Source organism: Lytechinus variegatus, chromosome 6 (assembly GCF_018143015.1).
Source record: "Lytechinus variegatus isolate NC3 chromosome 6, Lvar_3.0, whole genome shotgun sequence".
NCBI lineage: Eukaryota > Metazoa > Echinodermata > Echinoidea > Temnopleuroida > Toxopneustidae > Lytechinus > Lytechinus variegatus.
In genome coordinates, this window is record NC_054745.1 from 12,566,641 (window position 1) to 12,590,469 (window position 23,829).

Below are 23,829 nucleotides of genomic sequence, written 5' to 3' on the forward strand. Positions count from 1 at the left end.
GTGTACAGTGCTACATGGGGATTGTGGACCTAGATATAAGATTAAGCACTCTAATAGAGGACACACAAAGATGCTGCTGAAACACAGGATAGCTCACTACACACAGAAACTGCTAAGAAAATTAAAGCACATGCTCATTCTCTCGCACTCTTCTCAATCTTTATTCTCTACTCTCTTGCAATCTTTCTATTCATATATTTCTCTGTCTCTGTCTGCTTGTCTGTCTTCATTTCTCTCTTTCCCTCTCTATCTGTCTGTCTGTCCATGTCTGTGTATATCCTCTGTTTCTCTCTCAATCTGTCCATGTCTGTCTCTCTGAATGTATCTCTCTCCATCTGTCTGCCCATGTCAGTGTCTGTGTTTTTCTGTCTTTATGTCTCTCTGTTACTATCTGTCTTTGTCTATGTCTCTGTGTGTGTATCTTCTGCATGTTGTGTCTATCAGTATATCTGTCTTTCTCTTCCTCTCTTTCTCTCCCTCCCTTTCCCTCTCCCTTTGTCTCTCTCTTTCTCTGTCTGCCCGTCTATGCTTGCCTTTGTATCTCATTATCCGTCTCTCCCTGTCTTTCTCTCAATTAATGTATGGATTGATTGATCAACAGAATGCAAACCAAAAGCAGTGCAAAACAGAGCCAACTTACAGTGCCGCGAGGCAGGTGATCGTGGGGCTGCGAGTAAATTCCCGACTGGGGACCCCCTCCTCCGCTACTCCCGGTCCTAAAGCTGCTTCCGATTACCTTTCGGACTTGATCATAGGGGAGGGCGTCGGCCGGACTGGCGTAGCCGGCCCCTTCGTCGCTCTCAGGGCTAGCAAAGGGGGGCGGGTGGTTATTTTGGGCAGGGGTGCGACGGTGGTGCCAGACGGGAAGGTCGTTGGGGCGGTTCACGCTCCCCATGGGGCGTATCAACCCCTCCATACGAACTGGGAATTTGCTAAGGTCTAATTTCTGAGGGTAGGTCGGGATAGCATGGGTGTAGCAGGTGAGGTAAAGGGAGTGCATATGCATATATACACACACACATAGGTTTAGGAAGTGTGTTGGCAGATGTGATTTTAAAAAATGTAAAGTTGTGGTATTCATGCATGTGTATTTATAATTCATTTTCAGGTTTAAAAGGATAGATAATTTTTCAGTTGAATTTTTTCGGCATCATGATTTTACCAAAAGCAAGATATTACCCAAACAATTCATTTATCAAAGCAAAGTAGTTTTTTTATTTGGTCATGATAGAAACGAATCGTAAATGATTTCAAACCATAATTGTGAAGGATAACAAAAATAATTGAAATTTGATTTGAAAATAAAAATTGGATTTGAGAATTGGAATTATATGAGAATTGAAAGTAGCATTTGATAATTAAATGAAGCATTTTGTTATTTTATTGTTTTTTATTGATGAATGAGACATGAAGTCAATGAAGCAAGCAAGGTATTTCGGAAAGGAAACAATTAAAGGGGGAAAAATAAAATACATCATCGTAATGTTAACTGTCCTTTATTCCCAGGGGAAAAATAAATGAGGAAAAACAGAGCATGCTTCAGATCTTGAATAAATATACAAATAAAATTACCAAGAAAAAAGCACCAGTCTTAACTAAACTTTTTAGCAACAGAGAAAAATGTAAATAGCCCTTTCACCTCATTAGCAGCAATAAAATTAATTTATGACTAAATGTCAAGGGTAGGTTAAAGGTCAGTGGGTAATTTATTGAACTGAAACAAATAATAACCATTAAAGTTATTTTTTATAATGATCAGGTAATATTTCCAAGGACCTTGTCTGTAATTTACACTGATATTTTTGTTTTCAGCAAATCGGTAGCAAGCATTTCAGTATACAATTGGCACTGAAAATAACACTACTAACAATATGCAACATTTCCATAACACTTAAACACAAAATGTTTCTAAGCACCAAATTTAACTACCCAGACTTAAGCATACCTGCCAATAAAGCACTACAAGGATTCCAAGGAATAAACTCAAACTGGGCACCCATTTACCTCATCTAAGAAGAGTATGGTAAATGTAGATTAACACTTTGCCAAAATCAGAAAAGAAATTGCATCATGAGAGGCTCCCCACATATGAAATATAAGACCCACCATAGAAAAGCTCCACACATATGCAATATAAGACCCACCATAGAAAAGCTCCACACATATGCAATATAAGTAAGATTGCTGGACAGGCAACAGAGTTTGACCTGTATTCTGGGGAGCGTTTCATGAAAGGACATGTTGGACATTTTATCCGACAGTTACCATATTAACACTGCCTCACAGCCAATCAAAATGAAGGAAAGATGTCAGATCTGACAACTTGTTGGACAAAAATCTTGATGAAATGCTCCCCTTGAATGTGGTTTCGCTACAAGACATTGTCCAAAGACCTCTAAGATCGGGACACTTACCCCTGGTTTAGGAGCTGTGGGTGGTGGTGGCTGTCTAGGTCTACTCTCTGCAGGAGGGGTGTAAGGGGCATAGAGGATGTTGTCCATCATCCCATCATTAGGGTCCTCTGAAGGTCTGTGGTCCTGCACTGATGCATAGGTCATGGAATCACCTAGGAAATTGAAGGCAGATGATTACAACTTTCAAACGTTGCCAATTACATACTTAGGAAAAATGTGGTTTTTAATCACCTAGGAAATAGAAGGTAGATCACTACAAAGTCACTTGCTGCCAATTAACGTACTTCATGGAAAAGGTGCTTTTCAACATAGCACATTATTAATTTAATGATTTTATGACTTAATTTTCCTTTCATAATTTGTTAACAAGTTCACATGTTGCCAAAACAGAGACTCAAAATTTCTTTTATTCTTTGCATTATATTTAGATGGTTTCAAATAAGTGGTGCATACGGGTCCAGTTGATGACTTTTGACAAGCTCACTTAAAACTTATGACAAGCTGAAGTAAAACAAAACAGTTTTTCCACTTGATATAAAAGCTCCAAATTCAATTTTGACCGATGAAATCAGATTTAGATCCGAGTTGTAAATACTTTACTAACCCAAGTGACATTTGACTGGAAAAGGAAAAAAATTGCAAACAAATATTGACTGTTCTCAGTATCTGTTGATGGTGGATATTCATCCCACCCCTGATTAGCCGAGGGGTGATAAAAGGACAGAGTATAAAAAGCACCTCGGGGAAAGATACAGTTAGCTGCATGAGCAGTCAATATTTCTTACAATACTTACCTGTTTGTGAAGCTGGTGACATCTGACTGGAATAGGGTGCATAAAGTACATTATCTACCATACCTACATAGGGAAAAATCACATCAAGGTATGTCATTAGGTTTATCCATCATTAAAGATAAATGACAGCTGTGGTAATAATCTCAAAATGAGTTCAAACAGAATCTAATAAAATTACCACCGAGGTGTTTGTGTGTATAAATATAAAATATGTGCCAAATGGCTCAGAAAAAAATGTGTGATTGTTGAGAAAATAGCAAAATCAGCACAGAATTTCATCAAATGTCAGGTATTTTCAGGTATCTTAGCAATAAAAATACACTGTCCCGCATATGCTTATCGGTGTTAGTGATCATCAGAATTATCGGTTAGAGCCAATATTACATGCTTTCACAAGGATGATATAATAATATGGTGACAATTAAGATCTGATTTAAAAGACTTTCTCATAAAATAATTGTTTGCTGCAATTACTTTCTTTTACCTTTAAGAAGATATCATTTCATTGCTTATGATGAATTTTTGTTTTCAATGCAAGAATCAATTTGAAATTCAACAAATGTACCTCAAATATATGAAGTCAATCATCTGAATGGATTACTGGCAATCACCCTAATCTTAAGATCAGGGTCCTAAATCATAAAGATTTATAATAATAACAAATTTACTATCAGCCAATCAAATCAACTGATTTCAGTAGCTATTAACTGCTATTGCATATTTTCTATTATAGACTGCTTTTCATTGTTACCTCATGATCACTAGTCCTATCCACGCAAAAACGATCCTGTGCATTATTTGTTTTATAGAATGGTGGAATTTTTTGGCTAAATTACAACCATAAGTAATGACAGACACATGGCTAGCCATGCATCCGGTAAATTTGCCATGCATAAGGAATTACCTGAATGCATGGCTGGCCATGTATCGGTAATTACTTATGCATGAGTAAGTCAATAATGATTTTTACCTGATGGAGCCGGTGACTTCTGACTCGTGTAGGGTTCATAAAGAACGTTTTCTACCATACCTATTCATAAACATTTGAACAAAGAAATTATTAAGAGCAGTTCAAGGAAGGATTTCATGCAGCTTGCTGGCACTAACACATTTTTCTTTTCAGTCCTTTTCAGCAGATCTGTTTTTTAACAAGTTACCATGGTATTGGTCAGACATTAGTGTTTTTCAGCAAATCAAAACAAAAGGATATTAAGAAAGTAAAGACAGTGAAGAGATGTCATATTTGAACAAGAGTTATTCAAAAACCAGAAGCTCAATATGGGCTTGTCACATACTTCCCTAGACACATAGCAAGGAAGTACAAGAGGAAGGCAAGAGAGAGAGAGAGAGGGAGGGGGGCAACATTGGGGAAAGAAAAAGGTTAGTTAGTTTAGAAAAGGTAATAGCTGATAAGAGAGAATTTGTCCCAATAACAGCGTAACAATGAAACACCAAATATTAAGAAAAATAACAGCTACTCTAAGAGCGCACAAATAATATCAAAATGAGAAGAGGAAACATGGTGGGAAATAGACAAGGATATATTTAATTCAAAATAATTAAATTATCAAAAAATACCAGCTTAATCATTTTAAACATACTCTAATTGAATGCATCCATCTGCTTTGCTAAATTTTCCCTTTTCCCCCAAATCTTAATCCGGCAGCTTAAATTGTATGTGAATGCTTAGTACTCGAGACCTGGGCCCCATCTTACAAACAGTTACAATTGATCCAATCAATCGTAACTCTATGGAAATCCATCAGTGTCATAATTTTTTATACAGGAAATTTGCAAATTTCCTTTGTAAACAAAGGGGAAAACTAAAAATTGTCAAGAAATCAATGAATTTATGGATATACATTCATATCTAGAATTTTTTTTGAGCAAACACGCATTTTACATGTTGACTTTGCTGGCTGTCCATTTTACATGTTGACTTTGCTGGCTGTCCATAGTTACAATTAATCGGATCAATCGTAACTCTTTGTAAGACGGCCCTGAAGCCCATCTTTCATAAAGACTTGCCAATTTAATGATTTCTGTAGATTTGAACTGTCATCGCAAATTTGTTATTTCAATAAATTTCAGGAAACAGGCCCTCTTATCAGCTACCATCAGAACAATACTGACCGTTAAACTGCTTTTAATAATAACATTAATAATAGTACAGTTATATTGCGCAATCCCTATATATGTATAACTGCGCATTACAATACTTTCGGGAAAAAGGGGAAGTTAACCATCTATACAAATTATATAACAAAAAGAGACTTATTTATTAAAACTTGCCTTTATATGCTAAAGGAGTTGGGGATTATCTGTGTTATAATGTAGAGATAATGTGTTATAATTTTGAGATAATTTAGTATAATTTTGAGATAATGTGTTATGTTGAGATATGTATGTAAATAGGCTACATTAGCAAATTATCTGTATAGTTGGACATATTATGTTAGACTTTTGCATTATTTGAATAGTTTGCTCTGTTTGCTATTTGTTTTTAAAGAAATTATGCACATTTACCTTATGCAATTTTTCGCCATGCAATTTTACCTCATACATGTACGTCACGATAAACTTATACAAACATAAGAAATGCGGACTTTTTTGTTTACAGATGCCGATTAAACTTAGGCAAATTTAAGAATGGAAGTTAGCCTTACACATCTCTGTTCAATAATACCATAAAACAAAAATTTACCACAGGTTTTAAAATCTGTTTACTTATGCCATTGAACTTATGCATATTTTAATCAAAACTTATGCATAGTATAGTGTATTTCTTATACAAACCCTCAGTTTCTGCCTCTTCCTCTGGTATAGAAATGTTGTTTTCATCGATACCATCTGAAGCAAGGCCAGGTAATTTCCATTTTTCCTCTGGGCCAAACACAGCTGTCAAATCAATAAATCTTATACTTTTTTTCAGAGGCTCAGCAATGGACCAAATCCACACCAGATTCATTTTTGAAAATTGATTATCACATTGGTGGAGTAAAAAATTGCTTTGGTCCAATGTTGGCCTCATAGGCATTGATCGATCATAATTCTTGAGAGTGTATACTAGTTCAGATACAAAGCAATGGGATTCTATAAAGCCATAATGTGTCAGGAGATTGCTTGTACTTATTGCACTCGGTCAATATCAATTTTTCATTATTCTAATAGCGTGTACAGGAGAAGCTTTCCTGGACCCTGTTGCATAATAGTTACTACTGTATCTTTGCCATTTAATGGTATCTTTCATAGAATTCTTGATTTTGATTGGCTCTTGACCACTGTTACCATGGTAGTTACCATCAGATGGCAAATAGAATAATAGTAACTTTTATACAATGGGAACAAGGTATCCATTGCAATTTCCAATGGGTTTTTCATATCTGACAGTGAACATTTCTTATGTGAAGCAGATTTTTACATAGGATGGTACAAAAATTTGGTAATGATTTTCACACTCATCAAAACTGCCAGTCAAATTTGAGTAAAATTATTCCCCTTGACTTGTGCAGGCATCTTAAAATTGTGCTAAGCTGGTGAGATATGGTGGTCTTATTGAAAAGCATCATTTCTATTAAGTTTCTTTATTACGTGGTAATTTTATTGCATGGTTTGCATGAGTTTAAATCCATTCAGGATGTGGTGATATTGATTCATCCAAATAATTTTTTATGCAGATTTCTGAAAAAAAAAAAGCATAAATGTAGTGCGTATCACTGGCAGTGTTAGAAAGTAAAGTAAGAGTGGTGGGCTGGAAGCAAAAGAGGGAGCAACTGTTTTGGTGTGTCAATCCACCTAAAACTTGACTCTGATGTCAAATATGTGAGATTATAAATATCAAATGCAAATGTACTTATGACAGTCATTTTGCAACAAGTGTGACAGAAATTGTGCCACACCTGTGACAGCCATTGTGCCACACTTATGACAGCCATTGTGCCACACTTGTGACAGCCATTGTGCCACACTTGTGACAGACATTGTGCCAAACTTGTGACAGTAATTGTGCCACACTTGTGACAGTAATTGTGCCACACTTGTGACAGTAATTGTGCCACACTTGTGACAGCCATTGTGCCACACCTGAACACCAAAAAAATGCAATTATTTCAAAATTGGCAAATTTCAGTGTTGTACAAGTACTTGTGTTTATGAAAATTGCAGTTATGACATGCAAATGTTTTCAAGTAATAAAAAACAGTCTCAATAGTTTTCACTTATCCCATTACACCTCAAAAATGATAAGACCTTTTCAAAACTTATGATGAAGCGAAATGAAAAATAAAAGGCCAAAAATAAATCCAATGCTTTCATGAGGCATAGCTTTACAGTGATTCCTGAAGTCTTTACAATCATATTAAGTATATATATATATATATATATGGGGGTGGAAGAAAATACGGTTTGTTTAATAATGGGCATATTAAAAGCCATACTCTTTTATTGCCTACTGTCATTTGGTGTGACTTTTTCATGCTGACTACATATTTTCATCAAAACCAAACAAAATTAAAGGGAAATCTTTTCATTTTTGTGTATAATGGATGATTGTAAATTATTAATCTTTCTGCTTGTGTAAGATGTATAATGAAATATCAATGAAATTTGAAGGTTTTACGGTAAACTGGACAATAAGGAAAGAAACATGGATGATGGTCAGGGCCCCATCTTACAAAGAGTTGCGATTGATCCGATCAATTGCGATTGATCCGATCAATCGCAATTGTGAATGTGAATGTACATGTGAATGCACATGTGAATGTACATCCATAAGTTCATTGATTTCTTTGGTGTGTTCTCCTTTGTTTACAACTTTAGAACATTTTGCAAATTTCCTGTAGAAAAAAATAATGATACTGATGGATTTCCATAGACTTAAGTTTGATAAGATCAATCGTAACTCTTTGTAAGACGTGGCCCTGGAGTGGCAGCTGATCAATATGTGAACTGCCACCCCAAACCAACAATAAGCCGACCAAAATGAATATTGAGATTTTTATTGAGTTTGAAAATTCATTTCCTAAGCTTTACAATGATATATAGTATGTTCAAATAGACCAACAATAACCATTTACTAGTACTTCATTGAATGCAAAGGAAATTCAGCAAGAGCTGAAAAAATGAGAAAACAAGGTTTGAAGTTTGGGGTTCACTCAAGCATAAGATGTGCATACTGTGTAATCTTAGTGAAACTTCCAAGCAGCCTGAAAAAGTAGTGTCCAAGAAACCCTTGTATCTTTTCTTTTATTCAACTTCGTGACTGAATCGCTCTTTCAGGTAAGCTATTTTTTTTCATTTCTGGATTTTAGAGACTAAATTACTATTTTGGCTATTGACAGAGAACCTTACCTGGTGACTTACAAAGAGTTACGATTGATCCAATCAAACTTAAGTCTATGGAAATCCATCAGTGTCATTTTTTCTAAAGGAAATTTGCAATATGTTGTAAACAAAGGAGAACACACCAAATTGTCAAGAAATCAATGAATTTATGGATATACATTCACATGTAGAGAATTTTTTAAGCAAACATGTATTTTGTATGTTGACTTTGCTGGCTTTCCATAGTTTATTTCAGGTAAGCTATTTTTTTTTTCATTTCTGGATTTTAGAGACTAAATTACTATTTTGGCTATTGACAGAGAACCTTACCTTGCGACTTATTGGTGGTTTGAGGGTGGTAGGTCACATACGTGTATAGCAGTTCACACTGATAATTGCCAGAAATGCAAGTCAGATCATAGATTGCATACTATACTTAATGGTGCCTTTACTTTATGAGAGCACATACACATAGGTTGTTTGATGTCAGGATAAAATATCCAGGAGTAGACAAGCTTCGAGATTCTTAATGGGCAACCTGTTTTGAATTACTTAATTTCATTTTGTAATGAACATTAAAAATATGATTTTATAATTAATGATATCATTTTCATCTGTGTATCCATCTTTTCCAAGTTGTTTGTTTTCCTGCCTTGGGTTTTAATTTAAACAACGCCATCTGGGGCCCGTTGCAGAAAGAGGTGCAATCAATCGCAACTCAAAAAATCATGTGCAACTTGATTTTCAACCAATCAACAGCGCGCATTTTGGACTTGCGAATGATTTTGCGTTTAAACGCAACCCTTTCTGCAACAAACCCCTGATCAGCTCTCCTCAACACAACTATAAAGGTTTTAAAGTTGAGAGCATTCAATGAGTGTTCCATATTATAAGCCTTGCAAGTGAGTTGCAAGCAATCACTTGCACACTCACTGCAACAAGTTTTGTGCTTGTTCAAAACGGGCATATCATAATGCGTGCATTCCTGCGGGCATATAACTGTATGCAAGATAAGTGCATGATTTTGTGAAAGTGGACCACCTGTAGGCAACTTGCAGGTAACAAGAAAAAATGCCTGGAAAGTCACACACAAGATTTGCACGGGACAATGCGTCTAGGCCTTTATTTAGTGAAAAACTGCTTCAGGAAATATATGCATTCCTAGCCCCCTTAATACAAAGAGTAGATTTAAATAAAACTAAAATTTATGATGACACTTTGCGTGATGCAGCTCCAGGATTAAAGATATTGAACTTATTTTCTAGGAAATCAGCAATCAACTATATAGTGCTTATTTGGAGATGACTGGTTTTCTAATCCTTAAATCTGACTCAAAATAATTAGTTTGCAAACACCAGAACTAACACAGAAGAACATTTAATAAACTAAAGCAAAAATGGAAATGAAAAGTGAAGCAAAGAAGCAAATAAAACAAACTCTAAGACTGAAACATGGCTGGAGATCAAGACTACACAACAAGATCAAAAGCTATGCAAGAGAGTATAAGAGAGAGAATGAGAGAGGAGGTGGTTGTTTCACAAAGCTGATCATAAGTTACATGTGACTTAAGGCACGACTGGTGATCCTTTTTATGGGCTATATGACATATCCATGTGTCGCTGACTTGGCACATACATGTAAGAACATGTTCCAGTAATGGATAAAATCATGTGAAACTTTAAGTTTATGAAACACCCACCACAGTGCACCGTCACACAGACTTACAATTAATCCAATCAACCTCAAGTATATGGAAATCCGTCAATGTCATAATTTTTCCTTACGGAAATTTGCACAATGTCTTTTGAAAACAAAGAGAGGCATACTGAATTGTGAAGAAAACTTTGAATGTATGAATATACAGCATATCTTGGAAAATATTTTTACAAACATGCATTTTCAATATAGTTGTGGTTGAATGGATTAATCACAACTCTTTGTAAGATGGGGCCCGGGATTACACATACACGGAACACAGAGAGGAGAGAAAGAGGATAGGTAAAACATAAAATGACAATCATTTATATACAAATTGGAGCAAGGGAGCTAAACAAGAAGATAGAAGACAAAGAGGTAGAGAGAAATAAGAAAATATGAATAAAAAAAAATGATTAAATCATCATACATGGGGAGGAGCATTAACAATAAACTTAAATAGAAAGCGATAGAGACAAAGATACAACAAGAAAAGAAAAAAATATATCAATTATTAAGAAAGTAAAAGCGTTACAACATTCAAAGCATTTGCTAATATTGTCTGCACGTCTGCCTCTTACATAAAATAATGTATGTAAATGATCATTTATATCTTTTCATGTAAAATCTACTAGTATTACATTTACTTTTGTGGTCACATTGTGTATATTGTGATGACATGCAGAAACAAATGAATGAATGAATGAACGAACCAACGAATGAATGAATACATAAATAAATAACACAGCATAAAAAAGAAATTGAAAGAGAATGCAAGACAAAGAAAGAGAGAGAGAGAGCGAGCCAAACTGACTAATGAAGTTAAAGAAATGGAAGAGGTACAGAGAGGGAAAGACAGAGAGAAAGACAGAGAAAGACGGAAAAAAGAACCCAGAAAAAAGAACAAGAGAGATAAAACAGTGTAATATGGAAAAGAGAAATGAGCAATAGCAAGGAGAGGGGGATAGGAAATAGAGCTTAGAAAAATCTGGGGAGCCTTTCATGAAATAACCAGTGATTAATTTTCACTGACAACTGATACAAGCTCCTGAAATACTTGCATCTGACAGGCTCAGAAGAGATTGGTCAGTGAAAGTCACTATTGGGTTCATGAAACAGTTCCCCAGATTGCAGTGACATATAAATGTATGTGAATGAATAGGGTACTGACCTGAGCCGTCCAATGAACGATTCGTATCTGGCGTGGATGTTTTGAAACCCTTGTTGACCTCTGAATACAGAGCTGTTTACAAACAAAAGACAAAAACTTCAAAGTTCGTAACAATTATTTCATCTTAATCTACCGGCCTTTGTTCATATATGAACCATTGTCTGTTATGCAGCAAGACCAAGAATGTCTGCAGATCTGTTGATTTGATCAGAAGCAAATTCAAGACAATAGACCAGTTCGTAGTTACTTCATGGACAATTTTGATCAAATGACCTTTCATTTCTTTCATTATGATAGGCAGATTTCAAAGCAAGATATTAAGTAAGCTTGCCTTACATAGCAGGATGAAGAAACAGACCAGGTGACTAGAATAGCACACCAATTACCACTTTATGAAGGCATTTGTTGCATTCCTACTTTGGATGCACATCATTGCATGTTGCACAATGTACTTGGCAAACTGTGAAATACCAGTCGTTCGTGGACGCATTGTTGTTTTTTGTGGATGTAAAATGAATACCACTATTCAAAAGAATATATGAATAATCAAGACATCAAAGTTGGTGCTTATCTCATCAGATTTTAAACCACCATGTCACTTTAGTACAAATGACCTTACTCTGATCATGCGTAGAATCTTTTGATCATGCGCAGAAAGGAACTATATACGAACTGGCTTATTTGAGGTAAGGACAATGCTGATTGGCTGGGAGATTGGGGCCCATCTACCATAATCACGCTCTGAAGTTTTAAAGTTTATTTTCAATTTATGAGGGTCCATTGAATGAGATGATTAAAAAATAATGATTATTATTCTGCAAGGTTATCAAGTGTATACTTACCAAAACATTAATAAAGATATCATTGATACATTTAGATATACATATGTATCATTTATATAACACGCATTATACTTATACATATAACTGCAAGTCGGTTATAATGAAAATGAGAGTACTTCACATACGGGTACACAAAAACACATCAGTGTGAAATCGATAAATGATCAATGGCAAACTTTCAAGAGATATGCAACAGAAAAAAAGACATGGCAGATACACTGTTTTACCAAGAAATATAGTTGAATATGCCTGTTGGGACAAAGAAACATATAAACATTATTAAAAACAGAGAGACAAAAAGACAGACATACAAAAAAGAAGGCAAGTGAGTGAGGAAGAGAGAGATAAAAAAAGAGGGATAGAAAGAGAAAAAGAGAGATAGAAAGAGAAGACATTACTTTCTTAGCCCTGTTTAAATACCAGTGCGTGCTTCACAAAAAGATTTAAGTTTAAATCAAACAGCCCTGTCACTTGCTCTGTGCAAGCCTTACGGGAAACTTGCTGGCAATCGCCCACAACTCACCCGCAACAAAATTTTGTGCAATAGGAGCAAGATACTGTCAATGCAGTTAGCCTGGAGGCAGCCTGCGGGTAGCAAATCTAGTCACCCGCAAATCGCACGCAAGGCTTGCATGGAACGCTGTGACCGGGCCAAAAGTGAAGTTTTCTGCCAATAAGCATGATATTCAATGCAAAAGTATCATTGATTAACATTCAGTAGCATGCATTTCATGTGCATGATCTGAAGAATGATATGGTGTTACATAGCATACTGCACCCAGAAGGGAATTTAAGAGGGATTCTTCAGTCTTGGCGTGCACACCTCAGCAGACAACAAATGATGCATCAAACATTACCAACTAAATGATCTTTTTAGTGGTTGTTTCATCACCCATTTTTCTTTCTTCACGATTGTATGAAAACCAAAATAGTATCTGATCATAATGCAAAATCCTCAGTTCCACAAGCAAATTATCAAAGTTTCCTTGCATTTATGATCAAATTCCATGCAACAAATTTAAGAATTCTCTCATGCACTCCAAAGAAGGCTTATGACTGACATACCAACATATTATGCATGCAGAGTATATTCTTAACAAATTTATCTTATCAGTTTAATATGGTATACTCAAAAAGAGAATCGCTGTGCCTCATTATTACAACGTATCAGTTTTGTACATGTAAAAATAAGTATCACAGCATACATTATTTGCAAAATAATTTTCAAAGTGGATGTTAGAGAAAATAATTTCTATATCTCTTGCACAAGAGTTGAGAAATTATCCCCGGCAAAGCAAAAACGAATAGCAGAAACATCCATGTATTTAAAGAATGAAGACAGAAAATCTCATAACTCAGCCTCAATACCCTCTTTTCATTCTTTCTCTGATCCCATCCCCCATCTCTCTCTCTCTCTCTTGATCTATTGCCCTTATTTTTACAAACTTTCATTATCTCAGCTTTTAAAATGAATTGAAATTTGTATTCATGTGCACAAAAAAGTTATATTTACATGTAGCAGTCAAATAATAAAATTAATAGCTAGTTTTAACAGAAAGCCAAAGAAGAAGTAAAATGAAACCTATAATACCATGGCTAGATATATGCCATTAAATAGCAAGAGCCAAAATATATTACATAATTAGCTTCTTGAATTTAAAAAAAACTTGATGATATACATGTAGCATAACTTCTAAATGCTTACAACAATCATGATATATTTGTGAACTAAGCATATATATTTGTTGGAAAGCCTAATTTCATATTTTGGCAATTCTTGTATTATTTCATTATCTCTCATGAGAAAAAACTCTATGATCATAGCCGTCAAAATATTCAAATATGGTCCAAGTTTGCAGGTGATCCCTTGAACAGTTCTTTACTTATAGCGAAAATGGGATAGTTTCAGGTATATAATAACCAGTGGTGTGAGTGGTCACAAATAAAAAGATCTGAAAAATGCTGAAATGTGTTGAAAAAGTCTGAAATAGAAAGAGCTCCCATACTTTTTGTACAGAGGAAAGCCAAAATTAAGCGTAAATGAAGCTGAAAATCAAAACAAAACAAAATCTGAACGCTGACACTACTGAATAACCCATCATCTTTAGCATCAGACCAAAACACACTGTCATTAGCTTATCATCACATTCATATCTTTTTTCTCTAAGCCTTAAGGAGTTCTATATTCGTTCAAAAACACAAGAGCGTTTATCCAAAGACGCATTTGGATGCATCAAAATTCCATTTTTAAAGATAGCTTGGAGAAAGCTGCATGAGTATGTTTTTGCCATTTATTTCTTTATCATTATATATGTTGCTTGCTTGCTTGCTTGTTTGCTTGTTTTTATTCAAATCAAACTGAATTACCCCCAAAGACGGAATCGTCGCCAACCTCGGTCGGTCTGCCCACAATACGACCACCCAGATCTCTGTTTGACGGCTTTCTATCACGTTTCCTGTCGACGACCCCGTAAATGGGATCCCCGCCTTCATGCGCAAGAGTAAAAACATAATTTGCATTATTGAAAGATTCACACATAAGATCAGTAGCAGTATATTTTACTAAGATGTTCAATAATGTGTAAGGATGAATAGACATAAGAAGCAAGTCATAAGTTACAAAGAAGGAATAACTGACTTGAGTATAAAATGCAGAAGTGGGATGCTCCAGAGTTTTGGGTAATATTTTATCAAAATACGACAACTGCTTTAAAACTTGAAGGCATGGACTGGAATAAGCCTATGCCATCTCAAATTCCATGAATATAAAAGCTCTTAGAGACTTATCTATCCAGAATGGCTGCACGCAGTGAACTAATTTTCATTGAAATGTGAGCAAGAATCAAGGTCTGTATTTGCACACATGTTCATGTTTTTGTTTCCAATTTTTATCGGTAATGAACATTCTTTTTGTACAAGACTCTGTAATAATCAGATTTTGTAAAGGGATCATTAGGTTCCAGTATGTAATGAATTAATACAGTCATGCATGACTTCACAAGTTTTATGATGCAACTTGTAAAAACTAGATTATTCTATTACACTTTGTGCTTTTACATTTGATTGGATAAAAAGAAGACAGGTTCATGCCGATTACTGTACAAAATGGCTGCACAGAGAAAAATGGGTAGCAGAAACCAGTTCCAGCTGGATCCAACCAGTGGGAGCCAGTTGAAACCAGTTTAAGCAGTGGGAGGCCATCTATAATAGAATGTTTGTTTATATCTACATGTATAAACATGCCTAATGAAACATGCCAATGCACATGAATGGCTTTACTGAGAAATGAGTATGGCATGGAAAAACCACTTTGAGCTGGATCGAACTTGAGGAAGCCAGTTGAAACCAGTTCAAGCGGTGGCAGGTCATCGTATATTCATATAGTGTAAGAATTAGGCAGGTACAGCATCATCACAAATTCTATTCTATCAAAATGCTCTGAGATGTCTCAACCAGCTGTTCTATAATATGGCGAGAGATCAACATCTATTCTTGATAAATGCATGACACATTGCATTTTGTTTTAAATGGATATATACTTTAAAAAAGATGTTTCACTCTGCTATTTTATATGGTGAGATATTAACATCTATCTAAGATGAAGGCATTACACATTAAATATTATTTCAAATGAAGAAGAGCGAGATACTTCAAGAAATCTAGCATGACAGTGGCAGATACAGGATTTTGGAATAGAGGGAGGGGCGCAATCAGCAAATTTGGAAAATAGAGAGGGGGCACGTAATGCACTTTTATTACATCTAGATACACTAATGGGTATGGGTAATTTTCAACCTTAAGAAGGGGGTGCACCCCTTGAAACCCTCTAAAAATCCCCCTCTATCTTGGAATAGATAGGGGAGCACAAAAAAGCAAATATGGAGGGGGTGCAGATGACAATTTTCTGAGAGATCAAGCTACATTAGTAGGTATGTTTCAATGGCAATCCTCCAAATTAGAGGAGGCATGCACCCCTCGTCTCCCTCCCTCGATTCCCCTCTTGTTTGGAATGCAGGAGGGTTTTAAAAAGGGGAGTAGGGGCACAGATGATGGTTTTCTTCATAGATTTCATAAAAGAAAAAAATATAATTTTACCTATGCTATAAGAGGTCAATTATTGCTTTGAATATGTTATCGCATATACTTCAGGGCTCAACATGAAAATTGTTAACCATAATATTTCTGTATTTCGTATTTATATATATATATGTATATACATATTTGATTTGTAACTTTGTGTCTCACTGTAATTGTACATATAAGTGTTTGTAAAATTGAGAATGATCCAATATGTGTGGATTTCAATCAATATTTTTTTGAAACTTGAAACTAGAATTAGCTACATTAATTGAGGTATGTTCAACGGACATTGCTTAATATACAGAGGAAGGGGCGTGCATCATTTGCGCCCCCTGCCTGGATCCGCCACTGAAGTATGATGAGATGAAGAAGCAATGAGAATCTTTAGAAAACCTATTATGAGAAAAGGGAATTAGAGTGATATTACAGAGAGATAGAAAACTATGAGATTAATAAATCTAGTAAAGTTAAATTAAAATAAAGATCTAAACAGACCGTCGGAAGGAGGGTCGTCCGGGGAAGGGTTTTGCTCCGTCGGTTTGCGTTGCTTATCAACCGTAGCATACACATCTATAATAGGAACAAATGAATTGACATTGTATTACCTGGTCAATGATGATTCATAGAACCGCTTTCAACCCACTGAGGTTGCAACATTTCTCAGAGTTAAATTAATCTTTCATTCATCAAATTGGCAATGATTTTTATAATTATGAAAATATATTTTACAATTACATTAAAAAATTGTACAATAAAACTTTTTTTTTCTCATAATTACAAAAGTAACCTCTACCCTCTGATGTGTACATATTTAAAAAAAAATGAATATAAATTTTATTTAAAGGGGAAGTTCACCCTGATATAAAGTTTATGTAAAAATAGCAGAAAAAATAATAAAAAATATTGCCGAAGGTTTGAGAAAAATTCATCAAGTAATTAAAAAGTTATTACAATTTCAATTATTTTATTTGTGACGTCATATGCGAGCAGCATATATCAATAGACAAATCATTTCACACCCGATCATGAATAGAAAACAAAATTAAGTCATCAGGAACCATACCAAATTTGAAATTCATGCATTTTATATTGCATAACACATGGGGCAGCTGCTCGTTTATGATGTCACGAATCCAAAACTTTGAACTCTAATAACTTTCTTACTCTTTAACGGATTTTCCTTAAACCTTCACCAATATTCTTTACTATTTTTTCTGCTATTTTACAACAAAGTTTTCTTCAGGGTGAACTTCCCCTTTAATTTTAATTGATTAATATCACATCATTTCAACGAAGTGTTGCCAATTTGCACTTTTTGATAGTGGTATCATTGTCCACAGGCCTTGCTGATTTAGAGAGCATAATGTACCTATGTAAGCTGAACCTTTTATTAGAGCATAAGAGCACACATTTGTCATTAGAATCTACATGTATAACTGAAATTAATGGCTAGATAGCAAAGAAAAAATGCCACAAGAAATTGCAAATATATATGTCAACTTTTAAAACTTATTAAAATATTGTTTACATGCATGGGATATATAAAAATCAGATAACAATTGCAAATAATTTTTATATATTTCTATTATTTCATGCATCAGTAAAATATGGAAAGAATTTGTAATATGTGATATGGAAAATAATAAAATGGTAAGGATGAGACATTTTATAAAGAAGAGTCTCCATTCAAGGCAAGAAAAAAACCTTAATATGTTAAAGAGTTAAAACGTTGAAAAGAGACACTCTTGAGCCCCGTTGCATAAAAATTTTGCAATAAAAACTCTGGCAAATTTTTTGCCAGTTTTCTAATGCGTAATTTTCAATGGCGTAATTTTGTTTGCCAAATTTTTTTATGGCAAAGTTTTATGCAACGGGCCCCTGGGTTTGTTTCACGAATATACAGTATATACGCAATATGACTTAGAGTTGCACATGAATATGAAATGCCCAGCCTTACTGATCAATACAGAGTAGTGTGTGTTATCTTGGCATGATCTGACCAATGGGGTGTTGTCTTTTATACCGCACGCAACTGGGCATTGAAGTACGACTCTAAGTCACGCTTAAATCTTTGTGAAACATCCCCTTGTTGAAGAAGTAGGATATTTATCAGAGGTAATTAAACACTAGCGCTAATATATATCAAACCAGAAAGAGTCAAGGTAATAGTGAGAATGACAACAATGAGAGGACGAGTTGAAAGTCAGTAAGGTGTTAGTTCTAAAAACCTGCAATTCTTATATCCACAATTACCAAAAGTTCCTTGATGCAGCGCACAGCTTAAATTTGCCATTTACTTTGCACGCGGAACTAGACATTCTACTTCTTATTCAGCGATGTGTGACTCAAACAACTTTCCGGAAAGTTACAGGGTCACACAAGTAACATCCAGGAACTTTTGGTTATTTTTTATATATGAATTTTAAGCACACTTCGTTCCATCTACAATATAACATATCATTCAACCTGCAATTATGGAATATTTCGCATTCCTATCTCCACTTGGTTGATTCATAAACCTGCAATTCTAAAGCATCATGCATTTAATTTTTTTTTTATTTAAAGTAAATAAAGTTTGTGTACCATATTAGTTTATGATTTTCCAGAGCAAGCATATCACTTTCCTTTGTAAAATTATTATTTGATAATCTACAGTATATAGTGGTTTCTTTGCACAAGTCAAATTTTTGGGGGCCCACAGAAATTTGAACAAGTTAGGAGAAATTTGACTTGAAAGAAAGAGTTATAAAACACATAATCTTGTGCATAAAAAAATTGTGTTGATATGGGTGAATATTTGACTTTAAAAGGGTAGTTAAACTCAACTGTATATGGTACATATATGTACCAATTTTTTTATTTATAAACCTGCTATTCTTAAGCATTATGAATTTGTATTTTGTATATTGTCAGTGTCCTACATTTGGTTATTATTAATATATCTAATATTCTAAAGCATGCAAGATCATTTCCCATGTGGACAATTCCATAAAATATGTACCTCCGACCCCATGTATGTGGGATCTTCAGGAAATTTTCTGTCTCTGATTTCTTGTTTTTTGACAGTCTGTAATGCTCTCAAATGACCATGACCTGGTCGGTTTATGAAGTGAACTAAAACTTGAGCAAAAATGGGGTTGGATGTACAAAAAGGTTGATAATTTTATGGAATTGCCCATATATACTTGAATTATACATCTGCTGTTCTAAAGCACATTTCCTTTTCAGTTTCTATATCCTTTATGGCCCATATAATATTTTTTCATGTATTAATAAACCTGCTATTTCTACAGCATGCATTTCTATTTCCCATGTAAACATAGTACAAAACTATATTACTTTTATGAATAATGAACCAGATATTCCAAAGCACCCATTTCCATGTACTTAGAGTCAAGTCCACCTCAGAAAAATGTTGATTTGAATCAATAGAGAAAAATCAGACAAGCACAATGCTGAAAATTTCATCAAAATCAGATGTAAAATAAGAAAGTTATGACATTTCAAAGTTTCGCTTATTTTCAACAAAATAGTTATATGAACGAGCCAGTTACATCCAAATGAGAGAGTCGATGATGTCACTCACTCACTATTTCTTTTGTTTTTTATTGTTTGAATTATACAATATTTCAATTTCTACAAATCTGACGATTAGGACCTCCTTGCCTGAAGCACAAAATGTTAAAATAATGGAATTCCATGTGTTCAGTGAGGAATGAAACTTCATTTCACATGACAATGACGAGAAAATAAAAATATTTCATATTTCATATAATAAATTACAAAAGAAATAGTGAGTGATGTCATCAACTCTCTCATTTGGATGTAACTGACTCGTTCATATAACTATTTCGTTGAAAATAAGCAAAACTTTAAAATGCCATAACTTTTCTTATTTTACATCCGATTTTGATGAAATTTTCAGTGTTATGCTTGTTGAATTTTTCTTTTTTTATTCAAATCAAGTTTTTTTGGGGTGGACTTGTCCTTTAATAAAACTGTTCTATACAATTTCATGAACTCTATATAAACCTGCCATCCCAAAGCGGTGACAAGACATTTACTCCTGCAACAATAGCTCCGGTCTTAAAACCTCAGAGGGCATAGGGTTAGCATTAGGATTGTGATAGAGGTTTTTGTTCAGGATAACGTACAGATATTTAGAGTAGGGTTTATTTAGTTTTGGTTATTAGGTTTTATGTTTAGCTTTTAACGTGCAAATTTTCCATTGGAGCGATTGTTGCCGGAGCAAATCTCATGGAACCCCAGAAGCACCATGCAGTTCAATTCCCCACATATTTCTATGACTAATATACATTTAATTCCAAAATCATGCATTCCATTTCCAATATACATGGATGTAGAATTAATAAAAAAACAGCTTACTGGGGAGGGGTTGCATAATTAATTTAAGCATTAATTTATGATCTATTGCCAATCTTGCTATTCTATGGCATCACGCTTTCCTATTCCAGACATGTCAACTGTCTATATAATTTCATGATCTATATTATATAAAGCTGTATTTCTAAAACATCATGCATTCCTATTTCGTATACATCCACATACATGATGAATATAATTTTATAATCAATGTATAAACCTGCAAATAAGTTTAAAGCATCATGCGTTCCCACTTTGTGTGTATACACATGTATATATATGAGCAAAACTTAAAATGATGCTGTATATAACACGCACCCTCAGGCTCAGGCGTATCTTCAGTTATTTTCTCCTCTTCTTCAGTCTTACGAGATTTGTCTACAACGGCGTAGATATCTAGTACAAGGAAATAAATTCAAAGTTGCTTCAGCCCAAAGGTGAAAGGTCACAGGTTAAAGGTCAAGCGTGAATTCAACGTTTCTTCAGCTCAAAAGTTATAGGTCACAAGATAAAGGTCAAGAATGAATTTACAGGAAATAAATTCAAAGTTTCTTCAGCTCAAAGGTTAAAGGTCGAGCATGAATTTACAAAAAAATAAATTCAAAGTTTCTTCAGCTCAAAGGTTAAAGGTCACAGGTTAAGCGTGAATTTAAGTTGACCTTCCAAACAACAAAAATCATCATGTGATCTTTGTTTTAACATTTCTTTCTTTCTTAGAGTTTTTCTTCTTTCTTTCCTGTCTCTCAAAACGTGCAATTAATTGGATGCAAGTCAAAGCTCTTAAATTACTTACCACTTAGAAACACTTGAAAATTACATGGTACATAGTTAATTTTCAACAAAAATGATACTGGCTTTAATCTACCTTTTCACTTCCTCCATCAGAAGTACAGCCTATGCATGTAATTCAATCTCAATTATACTTGACAATAGTCTTCATTTTCTTTCTCATAAATATATGAAGTATTCTACAATGAAGCGCAGTGACCCTAGACCTAGCAGATCAGTACATTATGGATAAATTTCTCATTAAAAGAAATCGATTTCTGAAGTAGTATTTGAACCCAAGGCCCTCTGATTAATACCACGGTCACATTTGATCTACGGCAGCCGTACGGCAAGTCAAAAACAGCCGTTTTATTCATTTTTATTCAAGCCACCTGTCATGTATGCAATGCTAGTACAAAAAAAATGTTGAAACGGCTGTTTTCAACTCGCCGTACGGACGCCATAGAGTAAATGTGACCAAGGTATAAAGAGTCCAAAACCCTGTTGCATAAAAGATATTAAATGACACCTAGATAGATAATGGTGATTTGATTGGTTGTTTGATATCGTTCATTCAGCCCATTTTGCAATGACGTCATCAACCGTGCAATTTTGGATCCATACGATTTTGTCCATTGCACACGCACCGAGTCTCCAGCTACAGTGTAGCTGTCGGCACCAGCAGTGCACATGTTATAATGACATACATGTAACAATCAAACTCGCACTGCATGAGCATGTTCTGCATCCAAATTCATAAATTTCATATGAAAAAACCCCTCAATTTTAGGTGTCATATAAACCAAATAATGAATGTCTTTTTCATTCATGCAATGGACAGAATACTTCATTCGGTGAAAGATGAAATAATGATCCATTCAACTCAGCTACGCCTCATTGAATGGATCTTTTCATCTTTCACCTCATGAAGTATTCTGTCCATTGCACTTATAAACATTCATTATTTGTACATGTATACTAGGCCCTGTTGCATATAAGTTACTATTGTGATAACTTTGCCATCATATGGTAACTGGTCTGGAATTCTTGATGTTGATTGGTGCTTCAGCATTATTACAATGGTAGTTACCATTGAATGGCGAAGTTATCATAATAGTAACTTATATTACATGTATACAGGTGTACAGGGTGTATCATGAAAATAGTAGCTTTATTTGATTCATGCAAATGCTGAAAGGGTATAACTACTGCTCTCGATACAAATGTCATATTATTGCTTTAAAATGAACATAAATATATGATTCAATTGTGTTTTTGTTTATGCTTGAAGACATGTAAACATGTTTCACAGGTAATATTGAAACAAATAGAAATAATATTCTAACTAGCCAACCTTTAATAATTTCAAAAATCATAAACAAAACAAGCACATGCAGCAAACCATTGTGGGTTTTTTCCCCCAACCAACAAAGGTACAAATACCTGTATTATATGTACATGAAGAGAATACATGTATTATACTGTCGTTGAGAAATGTATCAAAGAAATACATGTATGATGAGAAAACATACACATATCAACTTCTTGCTTATATCAAAAGAGGATAAGATGAGAATAGATCTATACTTTTTTAAACATTAGACAATTGACAGTGCATGTTCCTTTTTTTAATTTTTATTTGATGAAATAAGATGATTATTCCGCAAATTCTTTGCAGAAGAGCCATTCCAAGATCAAGAATTATTGGAAAATAAGCGACACAAACTCTGCAGATTTGAATATCTAGCTTCTTTCAGAATGTTATTTTATGAAAAAGAAAAGAGAGAACTTTGAAAAGAAATAAAGAGAAAAGTTAATGACAAACACCAGTCTTCAGGAAGGCATTCACTGATCACGAATAGATTTTAAAATAACATGTGCAACCTGTGTGTTTTTTTTACTATATAGCTTCGTTCACGCTATTTAAAAAATACAGAATTTTTTTTAAAAGAAAGTTAATGAAACACCTGTCTTAAAAGGTAGCCAAGATCAAGAATAGATTTAATATTACATTCACAACCTGTGTAGCTTTGAATGAACAGCTTCGTTCAGAATCATCAATTTTTCGAAGAAAAGAGAATATAAGAAACAAGGGAAAAGTTAATGAAATGCCACCACACCAAAGCACCACTGAACATTTTCATAATTATACTCAAGAGATAGATGAAACTAAGTACAGAAATGTAAGTGCAAGTCAAGTTTCAAGGGGAAAGAAAATGATAAATTTTCAACAGAATCGATGTTTGTAAACGGTTAGAGATAAAAAAAAATTAGAAGAAAATGAAACAGCAAGAAAAAAAAGAAATCTTATTATTAATGATTAATAGAAATAATGCTTGGGGAGTAATGCATGCTACAGT

General features: G+C 34.4%; 1 protein-coding gene across 13 annotated transcripts in view; it reads right to left on the bottom strand.

The window, feature by feature from the left end:
- The window catches only part of LOC121417020 (rho GTPase-activating protein 35-like), a 155,492-nt gene that overhangs the window by 23,747 nt on the left and 107,916 nt on the right, over positions 1-23,829 (bottom strand). For 12 of the 13 annotated variants that reach the window (XM_041610559.1, XM_041610566.1, XM_041610564.1 and 9 more), the window contains 9 exons: positions 21,020-21,097; positions 16,814-16,888; positions 14,606-14,725; positions 11,397-11,468; positions 6,005-6,106; positions 4,179-4,238; positions 3,209-3,271; positions 2,415-2,566; positions 641-946 (listed from right to left, as the gene is read on the bottom strand). In XM_041610559.1, the coding sequence (XP_041466493.1) occupies positions 641-946; positions 2,415-2,566; positions 3,209-3,271; positions 4,179-4,238; positions 6,005-6,106; positions 11,397-11,468; positions 14,606-14,725; positions 16,814-16,888; positions 21,020-21,097 (1,028 nt within the window). The remainder of the gene's footprint in view (positions 1-640; positions 947-2,414; positions 2,567-3,208; positions 3,272-4,178; positions 4,239-6,004; positions 6,107-11,396; positions 11,469-14,605; positions 14,726-16,813; positions 16,889-21,019; positions 21,098-23,829) is intronic. The other variant, XM_041610572.1, reaches the window with a different exon arrangement.